We start from the raw sequence: 13,456 nt of genomic DNA, 5'->3' as shown, positions 1-13,456 counted from the left end.
ATCTTGAAAGGCCCAACTCAGTGGTAAATTCTTCTCAGTGGCTTCCCCCAAGCTCTCTCACCCTCCCACATGAAGAATTAATTTTCCCTTCATTTGGATTTCCACAACACTTAGTGCATACTTACTTCATAGTGCTTATCACGTTGTAGTAGAGTTATGAAAGTCTGTGTGAGGCAGGCCTACCACAGCCCCAGCCCTTAGGCTATGAGCTTTTGAGATCTTATTTACTGGGTTTTAGTGCCCTGTGCAGGCCCATGGTAGGTGCTCAGCAAAAGCCTGATGAACTTAGCTGAATTAGCTAGAAAATTCAATCATGTGCAAACCTCATTTCCAATGTCAAATAGATGAGGTGTGACTGAGGAGCAATGCTTTCGATACAATATTTAGGGCTGTCAGTTCTATATGCAGAGATTAAATAAGTGAAATGCAGTGTGTATTGCCTCTTTTTTTATGAAGAAAAATAAAGATCTGGATAAATATCAGAGCACTTCTTTAAATGGCACACATTTAAATAGGAGTAGGGATATATGTTGGAGGTGAAAGTAGGAATAAAATAAATCACTTGAAAATATATCACTTGAAGAGCTTTAAGTCTCACTAACATAAATACATATGAATAAGATGACTTAATGGGCTCTTCTTCATATTTGATTACACCAAGCCATTCATAGACTAGGTGGTAAATAAACCAATGTCTTCAATGTAAAACATATCTATAAAGCCGCAGTCTGCATTACAGCAAGAATCCCCACCCTATCGCTCTTAATAATACTTTAGGGAAAGTGGGCTTTATACATATGAAAGACATACACACTCACTGTCAGATGCACCACATTCAAGAGTATGGTCTGTACCAACTTTTCAATTGTTTCTGAGTTTAATTCAAGACACTAAGTAAAGAAAATCCACGAGTTTAAAGGTAGGCATTTTAACAGGTGACCATGGCTTTGAAAATTGCCCAAGGTACCAGTTTCTTTTCTTAGCCCCATTAGTTATTGGTTTTAAAAAAATAAATGAAACCACAGATAAGCAACACTAAAACATAATAATTGGATTTAAACATTACTTTTTCAAACAGATTTTTTTTTCTGTGTATACTATAACCACATGATATATAAATGAAATATTTATGATCTATCCCTCCTCACTTTCAGAGAAAGTTAAGGTTCAAATTTTCAGGGAATTTTTCCATAGAATAAAGGAAAGAAAAAAATATTTTGGGGTCCTCCCTGGTGGCCTAGTCTCACCTCTATCATCATTATGGCCTGAGTTCGATCCCCGGTCAGACAGCTAACCCAAATGGTGCAGCAGACCTCTCCTGTCTCACCCACTGCTCCCCTCAGCAGTGCATTTCAGTAGATCCACCTGTTAGGCTCCACACTCTGTCTCTGGTAAATCCTCTCACCCCCTGCACCTCTGACCTACATCCCACTTCTTGTATGCATAAAATGAATAAAAATAAATCTTTAAAAAGATTTATTTCTTTCATTTTCTGTGGGGAAAATGCTTTCCATGCTTAAAAAATAAAAGAGCCACTTATTTTTGAATCCTGGAATATTGTTTAATTTTGTTTTGATTTTGGCTCCTCTCTACCTGAAAAAGTAGTGAATATGATTTTGTAAATAAATATATAATGAAGATGTTTCATTCTGTATTTTAGAATAGATTTAACCATATATTAAAATAAGTAAAGATTTAGTCAAATTATTCCCAAGAAGTAATACCAAAACAGCATACAGTTGTAATTACAGACATTATAGAATTATAGAAACATTGAGAATAATGTATTTTAAATTAGGTACAATTAGAGAAGTAGCTAACATTCAGGTAAATATCTCACTTTTTAAGAAAAATTAAATTTCCTAAATTTAGGAAATCTGATAAGCTAAACATAATACCTATAAATACTACAAAATTATTATTAATAAAATCTTGAGTTCATTCAAAAATAAATCTATAAATTATCAATAGACTCCTCTACCAGTTCTTTATTTTCATCATTTTTATCATAAACTAAATTAAACCATTCAGATACTTAGAAAACAGTGATGAGAAAAGTTCAAAGAAGTACCTAGTGCAATGGATGACATTCAAATATCCTGAGCAGAGAGAACAATGGGCCTAAGTAAAAGTTAGAGATCAATGTAAAAGTTTGTATTTAGATTCAAATAATCAATAAATATATGCCAAAGGATAGAGACCTGGTATAAAATGTTTTCTATAAAAAATACTTAAGATATTAAATTATAGTTCAACTGCATTAAAACAGCATAAATTGCCAAAAATAAAGATAATTCAAACATTTAGGACATGTTAATGAAAGTAGTATACTAAACATGGTTAAGAGTGATTTTACAAATAAACTTACAGACAAATACCTAGTGCTAGAGCTGAGAAAGGAAAGCAGGTCTTTCTACCTTGAAATTACTGCTCCTAAAATAATAGCATATATAGGTCAGTATCTATTAAAATATATCCCGCTGAATCGGTATTTCACAGGATAATAAGTATGAAACAAGGAAAATGAAACAATAACCAAATAATCTGAGGAATACAAGGTAAGATAAAATTGACAGGTCTCTTTAGTATAATGCTTTTCTAAGCCCTTAATATTCTTTGCATTTTGACTCTCCTAGAGGATGATCTAATGGATAGATTTTTTCCAATGCATTTTACTTTAGAAGGCATTTATTTTCTCTATTAAATATTGTGAAAAGGCTACTATTCCATGGAACACCCATCAAGAAACTCTGGCACACTGGAAGCCCAAGAAAACCAAAAAGGCCAAGAACTAGAAATATTCACCAAAGAAAGAAGGGGTCACGAGAGGGGATTTGTTAGCTGTTCTTAAATTTGATCTTGTCAAAGAGGGACATAGGAAAGATCTAGTGAATAAAAACTGCCAGGAGATGGATTGCACCTCAATATAATATCAACAAAGATTTTTTTTAACAAAAAGTAAGAACTCTTCAACAAAAGTAGATAATCACCTGCAAAATTGTTACCAAGCAATTTCTGCACTGAGGTGAAGTCAGAGAATACTATTATGATCCTATTTATGTTCTTTGATGACTCATTTATAGTAATTGTCAACTAAAGTTTTCTTAGATTTAATATTTCATATTATCTGTCCAATTTGGTACCATTTTGAATTAAATATTTGATAGCCACAGGCTAACTCTCAAATCTGTTACAAATACAATGTCTTAAGAACAAAATCCATGTAACACACATGGCATTTACTCATACAGTCTCTCCTCTGTAACTTAAAAAAAAAATACCAAGTGGGGCCTTCCCTGGTGGTGCAGCAGTTGAGCGCTGGGCTGCGAAGCTGCCCACAGCCTCTGCAGCACCGGTTCAATCCCTGGCCGCTGGCGAGGGTCCCACATGGGGGGTCAGACCTCTCCTGCCACACCTACTGCTCCCCTCAGCAGTGTATTTCATCACTCTGCCTGTTCTGTTCCCTGCTCTGGCTCTGGTGAATTCTCTCACCCTCCCGTGCATCTGACTGTACCCAGTGCTTGTATAAATAAATAAATAAATCCTTAAAAAAAATACCAAGTGAATTAAATCATCTTAATTATAAATAATATGTATGCAGAATAAAATAGAAATTGTCTCATTTACAAAATGAGACAATAGATTGCAAAGCAAACATGGGGAAAGATAAGGTCTTTTGGTATATAGATTGGTGTCAGAAATAAGGAAAAACTGTGAAATGCATAAAGTATGTATAGATAATTACTGTAACTTTTAAGTATGTCTATACTAGGCCTTGAATGTCATTACACTGTGAAAATATGATTTAAAGGATCACACGGGTTATCACTGAATATTAAGCACAATTTAAAATTTGTTTGCTAGGATAAAAAGTTAGTTGTAAAGTTTATACCTATTTGTGTATTCCTTGATGATCTGATATATACTAATCTTAATTGTTTCATTTTCAAATCGATTGTTGCTACGGTCCTTATATATCCGAAATTCAGCTGCTGTCACGGCTTCCCCATGAGGAATTTGTGTAAGATCAAACCGGAATTCTTTATAATGCCTTCGCTGGTGAGAAAAGTCCTTGTCTCTTTCAACTAGAAAGAAAAAAAAGGAAAACAAATTAGTCATTTATAAAATATGCAAATTAATGGCAAATTCTCAGATTTGAAAATGAAAACAAACAAGCCGGCTATTATAAAACTAGAAAAACACTAAAACCACAGAATCATACATGTTTCCAGTTGAAGGAAATTCCAAAAACCAATAGCCTTTACTTCAAAGCAAAATAACCTCTGTGGTTTTATACAAATTCCTGCATCCTAAATGGAAAGGCTATCCAAATATGTTTGTAAAAATGAGGTGGTAAAGTGATTACAAGTATTTATCAGGTGCTGGAATACTGAAGGGTTCAGATAGGAATCAGGACTATGTTATAGAAAGTTCCAGAGTTCCGTGTGAAGTCACTGGTGACATTTAACACAGCCAAGGGAGCTAAAAAGGAACAAGGACTAAGGATTGCTGGCACATAGGCCTATTTATAGCATTTTATAGGACAAGTAAATAAAACTTATCCACTTTCATAAGAATGGTTATTTCTAGAATGTCTTCCTCAGAAGAATTTTCCCTTCTTTTGCTAATAAAATGTTCCTTTAAAAATAAGTTCTTATGAGATTGTTTTAGCACAACTTCTTTATTATAGAGCAACGTAAAGCACCCCCAAAGACCTCAAAGACCTCTGTCTGTTTTTACTCAAAATTGAAAAGGACACATATTTTCCTTCTTTAGCAACCTTCTTACCAAATAAAGTCAGAGAATTTTCCTCCTGGGTATATTAAGAAATGTTGAAGAATTTAGGATAGTAATTGTCAGGCATATTACCTGATTTTATAAAATAATGTACTACCTGATACAGTTTATATATTCTGGGTACCAAAAATATTCTTTAAATATTACATGTTCAGGGGCCTCCAGGGTGGTGCAGGGGTTAAGATGCAGCACTATGAAGCTATCCACAACCACTGAAGCATGAGTTCTATCCCCTGCCAGGTAGGTGACCCACATGGCGCAGCAGACCTCTCCCTATTCACCCGCTGCTCCCCTCAGCAGTGTATTTCGATCTGTCTGCCTGTCCTGTTTCCCGCTCTGTTTCTGGTGGATCCGCTCACCCACCACACCTCTGGCCTGTACCTCAGTTCTTGTATGCATAAATAAATAAATCTTTTTAAAAAAACACAAAACTATATAAAATTTTAGCAATGTAAATTTATCTTATGGAATTACCTTTTTCAATATTGGTAGCTTTCACCCAAATCTGTTATCCAGAATAATATAGGACAAGATTATCCTAAAAAAATCCACAACATAGTGAGCAAAATGTTATAAAATTGTAACCAATAATGTCTTTTAATGTTTCCAGTCACATGCTTTATTTATTTTTTTAAGATTTATTTATTTATGCACACAAGAACTGGGTGTAAGCCAGAGGTGGGGGTGGGCGGAGTGTGTGTGAGAGGATTCACCAGAGACAGAGTGGGGAATAGAACAGGAAGCTCTGAAATAAAAATAAAAATAAATTTCCGTCATTATTCTAAATTTCCAGTTTTTTAATCTAAGCTATTTAACCTAACCCCATAAGGAGGTAAATTTTCAGAGTTTAATAAAATTTTATATTAAACATACCACATAGAATACAATTGTAGTGAAAATTTGTTCAGTGGTTCAAATTTTCATATGCTACTACTCTGAACCATAATGTCCGTGAGACATTTATGAGTGAGTAATGGAATAAAATTTGTATTTACATAGCCTTGCATTCCTAACGATGCTCACAAATAGTCACAAGGTAATCTCAAAGAGTAATACAGGGAAGATGTCAAACATTAATATCTCTGACTTAAGAATAAGAAATTGGGCGGTGACAGCTAGGTGTTTCCCAATATCTAACTCTTTGTTCATGTCCATACCATCTTAGTGTTCTGCACTTAGAGACTAGTTGTTAGTATACATAAACAATGTTTCTCAGCAGCAGCAGCACACACACACACATGCACACACACACACACACACACAAGAACAGACTATAATATCAAGGGTTGGATCACCAGTGTGTCATTAGCATCCAACACAATATAATGACCTACTCCAGAGCAATCTAAGTATTGGTTGAATAAAAGATTGTATGAATGGATCAAAATCTGACTTCGTATCATCCTGCTAATGACTGAAGGCTTAAAGTTTATTTAGCTCCCACTTGTTTGAAATATATTTCAATTGTCACAACTGTGTTTAGAGGCAATGACATGTAACTAAGAGAGAACAGATTTCACACCAGGTTCAAGATTTCAATTCCCAAGCCCTCAACAACACAACTCTGATTATTTGGCTTTTTTATTTTCCTGAGATACTTTTGTGTAGTCTAGTTATCACTTTAAAAATTTGCACTTCTTGGACCTCCTTGGTGGCGCAGCAGGTTGAGCGCAGCACTGTGAAGCTGTTCGTAGCCTCTGCAGTGCGGGTTCAATTCCCTGCCAGCAAGAAACCCACATGGCGGGGTTTCTTACCCCAGCTCTTGTATGAAAATAAATCTTTTTTAAAAAAAAATTGCACTTCTTTCTGTGCTTTCATTTTGTTCTGTGGTACTTTTACTCTCCAGAGGAAGCTCTATTTCTGGTCTATGTTCATACTTCTAGAACTTATTCCCTACAATCTTTGTTATACCAAGTGCTTTATATTCACTTTTTAATATTGGTGACACTTATTATCTAAAGAAAATTTTACGAATAAATATGACTGTATTCATAACTTGATTTAATATTGTGTAAGACTACATTAGTATACAAAATCATCCTTTTACTATACCATATTTTAAACATTTCTTTTTTATTTTTTTAAGATTTTTTTTAAAAGATTTATTTATTTATTTATACAAGCACTGGGTACAGTCAGAAGTGGGGGAGGGTGAGCGAATTCACCAGAGATAGAGCGGAGAGCAGAACAGGCAGACTGAACAAGTACACTGCTGAGAGGAACAGTGGGAAGCAGGAAAGGTCTGCACACCATATGGGACCCTCACCCGGTGGCCAGGGATCGAACCATCGAACAGGCACTGCAGAGGCTGTGGGCTGCTTCGCAACCCAGCACTCAACCACTGTGCCACCGGGGAGGCCCCATAGTTTAAACATTTCTAACTTACCAAGTGAATCCCTCTATATCCCAAACTTTTCTCCACCAGACACATCATAAGCAGCGCTATTAAAACAGAGGAAAAAGAACACGCCCACCCATTTTATATTCCTTAGATAAAAGCTTTTAATAAGAGATGTTCTTGCCTTGTTCATATTGTGATGATTGGATAAGTATTAAGCTTTCTGTTTCAGTGGGTTATTACTATAACTCACTGCAATTGCAAATGACTTGGGGAGCTTTAACAAGAAGAAAACATCAGAAAAACATGTATAATATTTGGGGGTTTTGTTCACATTATAGGAAATATTTAGTCCTTTAAATTAACTAACTTATTGATCAACTAAACACCGTGAATTTCCCAAATCATATATTTTATCGTTTCTAATAAAATCTGCATTATCAGCTTGAAGTACATAACACTTCATAAAAACCCTAATTGTATTCTTGTTTAGCGATAGCAAAGAGTATGTTACCGGACAAAAGAAAGAAAACCACATAAAACAGAACAAAACAAGAGTCAGAGGGATAGTTCATTCAACCCAGACCCAGATTTGTCAAAGGAGATAAAATTACATAAGTGTTAAGACAGACTGAGACCAGGAGGTTAACATTTTTCTCTAGTGGAGACCATTTATTTACCCCATACCATGGATACCAATTCTCTCATGTGAAGAGGAAAATTGAGATTAGTAATAAATATAACTAGATTTAAAACATATCCTGTATCCATCAATTCACACAGGAAAACTATGTTTTTATATATTTTAGTGAGGTAACATTGGTTTATAGCACTGCATGCAATTCAGAGGTATAGGTCACACCTCTTTGGAAATATGTTACCATACTTTATCCACTACCAAGGAACCCATAGACACCTACCATAGTTCATTTGGCACTCTGCCTTCTTTGCTCTCCACCTTTCCCCTCTTACAGGTAGCCTAATTGTACATTCAGATTTCTAGGATATATTTTTGGATTAGTTTTGTCTGATCCGTTGTTTTGTTTCTCTATAGCTCAACTGTAAGTGAAGCCATATGGTATTAGTCTTTCTCCTTCTGATGTATTTCCCTTAGCACAACCCCCTCTACTTTCATCTATGGTGATGCAAATGTAAAAGTTCATCTTTGTTTATAGCTGAGTAGTATTCCATTGTGTATATATCCACATCTTCTTCATGCCCTTCTCTGTTCTTGGGCACTGAGGCTATTTCCACAATTTGGCTATTTTAAATAGTGCTGCAATGAACACTGGAGTAAACATATCCATTCTAAATAGTTTTTATGCATTCTTGTAAATACATAATATTTGAGAAACCTCCTACTGCTTTCCACAGGGGCTGGACCAGTCTATATTTCCCCAACAGTGTATAAGTGCTCCTCACTGATATTTGTTGTTTCTAGTCTTCTTAATATGGGCCATTCTCACAAGTATGAGATGGTATCTCATTGTGCTTCTGATTTGTATTTCCCTGATGAAAAGTAATAACAGACATTTTTTTTTCATATACTTGTTGGCTATCTGTGTGCCTTCCTTGGAGAAGTGTCTATTTAATGAAAAGTACATTTAAAGAGAGAATACAATGACTTGTCTAAACTGTTATTTTCACATCTTCAACAGGTTACATTTTGTCAAATAACCATATATCCACTACACTAATGCTACATTCTCTTTTCACGTTTTTATTTATGACGCTTGATTTGAAGCCAGGTGTAAACCAAAAAATATAACCATTTAAATTAAAAAATTTCATCAACATACGATTGCTAATTTATTTGAACTGAATGAGGCCAAAAATGCTCTCTACAAAAAGTTAAAATAACTGCTTTACTCCAAAGATACACACACAGACTCATAGAAAATCACCAAGTATTCAGCAAAATTTATACAATTTACAGCTCAAAGCAATTAAAATGATGGTAGTAAATATACCTACTTCTGCTTCTAAGAACCTGTTTTTTGTGAATTATAAACATTTCTATCTATGTGAACTACAACTACCTAGAGGAACTGAAAGCTTACCTACACTGACAGAAACAGAGAATGAATTTATTATTATAGTTTGGTTTTAAAAAGTAGTAACATCAAAGCATATCAGTGGTAAAATATGAATCAAAAGATTCATATTCTATGATTAATGAACTGATAGTAAAGAGAAACAGGATTGACTGTATATAAGCCCCAAACTACATTCTAAATGCTCTAGCCAAAGTTCTGCAAAGATTAAACTTCTTGTGTTTAAAGACATACACCGAAATATTTTATTGTTGAGATATAACTGAAGTTAATCATTGATAGCAATCTCCTCTTTTTCCACAAGCAGATATCTCTCTAATGACTTTATCATTAATAGACTTTTGATAAAAATATCCTGGCTGAATATTTTTGTGCCTACAATGTCTGAAGAATTAATTAACAGAGAATTACAGTTTTATCTATTTAGTGATTTATCTGCAGTTTTAAGGAGATGCATTCATGGGCAATCAGTCTTAATCTCCCACACAAGGGCTGTAACTTGGAAGACAAAATCAGTAGCTGCAAGGCAAAGATAGCATTCTCCCAGGAGCCCAGCCAGCTGTTGAAAGAATACAGATCACTGTTTGCTGCTGAGTGCAAAAAATCATTAAGAGATTACTCATAGAATTATTACTTATCACTGCTGCATTTTAAGTAAAAAAAAAAAAAGCAAAGATATATTGTGACCACCAAGATATATCACTTCACAAGACATCCTTCACTTACTGGTCCTTTGAGAAGCATAAAGTTGGTCCTATAAAGGCCTATTCATTGGTCAGTGAATGCACATGTACATGTTTCCTTGAGTGGATAACCACTCCAGAGAGTATGGTAAACTCCACATTCCAAAAACCCTAAGAGCCTCTTCACGCCAAAACAACATGTGATCAGCAAGACAGCAAATGGTCCCCTGAATGTTTTGTTTCAAAGAACAATTTCAGCTGACTTTCAAATGTTCTATAGTTAAAACACTCTTGCACTCATTAATACTTATGAGTACAGCGTTTTGTTTTTTTTTTAAAGATTTATTTATTTATACAAGCACTGGGTACAGTCAGAAGCATGGGAAGGTGAAAAGAATTCACCAGAGCCAGAGCAAGGAACAGAACAGGCAGACTGATGAAATATACTGCTGAGGGGAGCAGCGGGCATGGCAGGAGAGGTCTGAGCACCATGTGGGACCCTCCCCGGCGGCCGGGGATCGAACCGGTGCTGCAGAGGCTGCGGGCAGCCTTGCAGCCCAGCGTTCAACCACTGTGCCACCAGGGGAGGCCCTGAGGACAGCTTTTTAAAGAGAAATCTTAAAAGGATGAGATGGCTAAATAATTTAAATATCATAATGGATTCACTAAACAAATTGGTTTTCTGAATTGATTTAATATTTGTATATGATTTTGAAATTTGCAAAATTTAATTATCCAATATTTATACATTGTTATACTTTAAAAATTAATAAGCAATTCAGGGACAAAAGAATGAAGTCTTACATAAAAACTCTGGAATTGTGCTAACAATAATGTCGTGATCCAAATGCCCTCTTTAGAATTGATGGGCCCAGTACTCAGACTTCAGTGGTTATTTAGAACATCATCATATAAAAGCTACACATATCAAGCATTGATATGAAATTTAATACATTTAATAATCAAGGTAATAGTAAATAAGAAATAACAATTAATGATTGCTTTCATGAAATTAATATATTTAAATTTTTTGTTCCATCCTTATTTGCACCAGTAAGGTGAAGCTTCCATTACCTCCACAGGTAAGGAATTAGTTGACTACAAATGCACTCTGCCTTACTTAACTCTCAGCAAGTTGATTTTTCGTTGTATTCAATCTCTTTCTCTCCACCCTATGTCAATGTCCCAGACAATAGACACTGAGAGCATCCCATATATAAACAAAGTTGGGTCTATTGAAACAAATTCATCATGAAATGGATTCACAGGAAGCCTCAATAAAAAAGTGTTGAAAAAGACTCATTGGAATTGTTAGGAGATCTGGGTGAAAATTCAAACAGGCTGGGTTTTGGTCTGGAACTGGATTATCTGCAGGAAGCAGAATCAATTTTGTTATTGGTATTTTAGTAGTTTTCTTCTAGAAAGAGGAAGAGAAGATAAAGCCATAATTGGTAAAGAAACAACAGTTACTAATATTACCCACAAAAGGGAATGTTGAGTAATTTTTGTGTATTAACAATGTTCTTGGTTTTTTTTTTTTTCACTTGTGCTCAGACATGACTGTGAAGTGATCCTATTTTTGTCTTTCTCCCTATGGTGACAGAGTGCTCTAGACCAATATTAGTGTTCTGGGAAATTGCTCATGTTCCACAAGAGAACTGTGAACATCAGGTCAGCTGATAGCAACTCAACAGCCTAGCTGACAGGTCCAGTCCATCTCTGTGATGTCAAGGGCTGCTTTTCTCTTTCTCGCCTCCATATATACTCATCTGAACTATACTGAAAAAAAGCTGCTCTGCTGTTTCTATATTTGTTCAATCTCAAGATATTTATTGGATAACTCTGGGCCAAACCCTAGCAGGAAGATATAAGAAGCAAAGAGACAGGATCTCAGGATAAGAAGGCAGACATGGAAAGGGATAATTATGATTCAATTGTGGTGAGCTGATGCTGGATATATGTACTATATGGCAGAATAATAATAAAGAAAGGAACAACACATTCTGCAGGAGATTTCAAGTCTAGGGGGTCAGCAGTGGAAATGAGGAACAGCATGAGTTTACTTAGAACCTATCACTGTTTTCAGTATTCCTACTCCTTCAATGCATTCTATATTTTATATTTAAAGACAAGATGATTTCACTTATAGGAGGAATATAGGGGAACCATATAAGGGATCAAGGAAAAAATAATAACAATAAAAACAAAACAAAAATAAACAAACAACTATACATCAGAGTATTCTGCAGGAGAGAGGGAGGGAGAGGGATCAAGATGAGGGTGGGATGAGCACAATGGACTATGGTGATGGTGCATGGGTGAATTGGTGGTGGGAATTCTATGGGGACTACACCTGAGAAAAGAAAGCAAACATTGTAAAAATTAAAAAAAAATAACAATGATGTAAAATATGTAAAAGGAAAGAAAAGGGAGAGATTTGAAAATTGAAAATTAAAAAAGCATAATAAAAAAAAAGACAAGAACTTACTTTATTCTTTAATCAGTATCACCTAACATAGGCAGGTTTACAGTCAACACTCAAATAGCTTTAAGAGTTGAATGAATTAATGATTTCTCAGTCATCTCCCTTTTCTAAATTGATGGTTTGATTACCCTTTACACTTTCCTCTAACTAAATGCTTTTCCGGGCCTCCCCTGCTGGCACAGCGGTTGAGCGCTGGGTTGCGAAGCTGCCTGCAGCCTCTGAAGTGCCGGTTCGATCCCTGGGCGCCGGGTGAGGGTCCCACATGGCGTGCAGACCTCTCCTGCAGCCCGCTGCTCCCCTCAGCAGTGTATTTCGGTTCTTCTGCCTGTTCTATTCCCTGCTCTGGCTCTGGTGAATTCTCTCACCCTCCTGCGCTTCTGACTGTACCCAGTGCTTGTATAAATAAATAAATAAAAATTTAAAAAAAAAAACCAACTAAAATGTTTTTCCTATTTTCAGCAGTCTAAATTTTACCGCTACTTAAAATGCAAAGTTCAAGTGTCACAAAGATGACTGAGCATTTTTATCCAAATTAATTTCTTCTGCTGGTAACCCCTAGTACTTTTTCTATGAACTTTATTTTGATAATGGAGATGACATAATACTATGGTTAAGTACTGGATTTGTAGTGATTAGAAAAATGAATTCAACTTTTGTTTCCAACTTATTAAAAGGATATAATGTTAAGATATGCCCTATGTGCCCATCATTAATATAAAAGTAGGTTATAAAAGGCCTACTTCACAGTATGTTATAAAGGTTGAATGATATTTGAAAGAAAGAATCTATTTCCTAGAACATAGCAAGTTCTCAAAAAGTAGTACCTCTCATATTAAGCACTTTCCATTTGCATTTTTATTAATTAAGCCATCTTATATTTCCCCCATGAGTTAGAGATTTCAGAAAAAATATCCACATTTTCTTTGCATTTGTTTCTTTTCTTTGTATTGTTACACATGTTCCAAACAGAACTTTTTAATATAGTGAATGGTCAATAAAAGTTTAATTATATAATTGCTTCCTGACCTAAAACATGGCCATTTTTGTTTTCAAATGTTAATTTCTTTACCTGGAATATAGGTTTATTAAGAAAGTGGAT

The 13,456-nt window shown here is 35.1% G+C and overlaps 1 protein-coding gene across 2 annotated transcripts in view; it reads right to left on the bottom strand.

Annotated features, from left to right (window-relative positions):
- Window positions 1-13,456, bottom strand: part of BMP5 (bone morphogenetic protein 5) — a gene marked incomplete at its 3' end in the record, with an annotated part of 108,278 nt that overhangs the window by 51,186 nt on the left and 43,636 nt on the right. For both annotated transcript variants that reach the window (XM_084256936.1, XM_084256937.1), the window contains exon 2: window positions 3,893-4,085. In XM_084256936.1, the coding sequence (XP_084113062.1) occupies window positions 3,893-4,085 (193 nt within the window). The remainder of the gene's footprint in view (window positions 1-3,892; window positions 4,086-13,456) is intronic.

Source organism: Talpa europaea (assembly GCF_964194135.1).
Source record: "Talpa europaea genome assembly, chromosome: 2".
Classification (NCBI taxonomy): Eukaryota; Metazoa; Chordata; class Mammalia; order Eulipotyphla; family Talpidae; genus Talpa; species Talpa europaea.
Note: the sequence above shows the minus strand (reverse complement) of the source record. Positions and strands in the feature narration are given on the sequence as shown.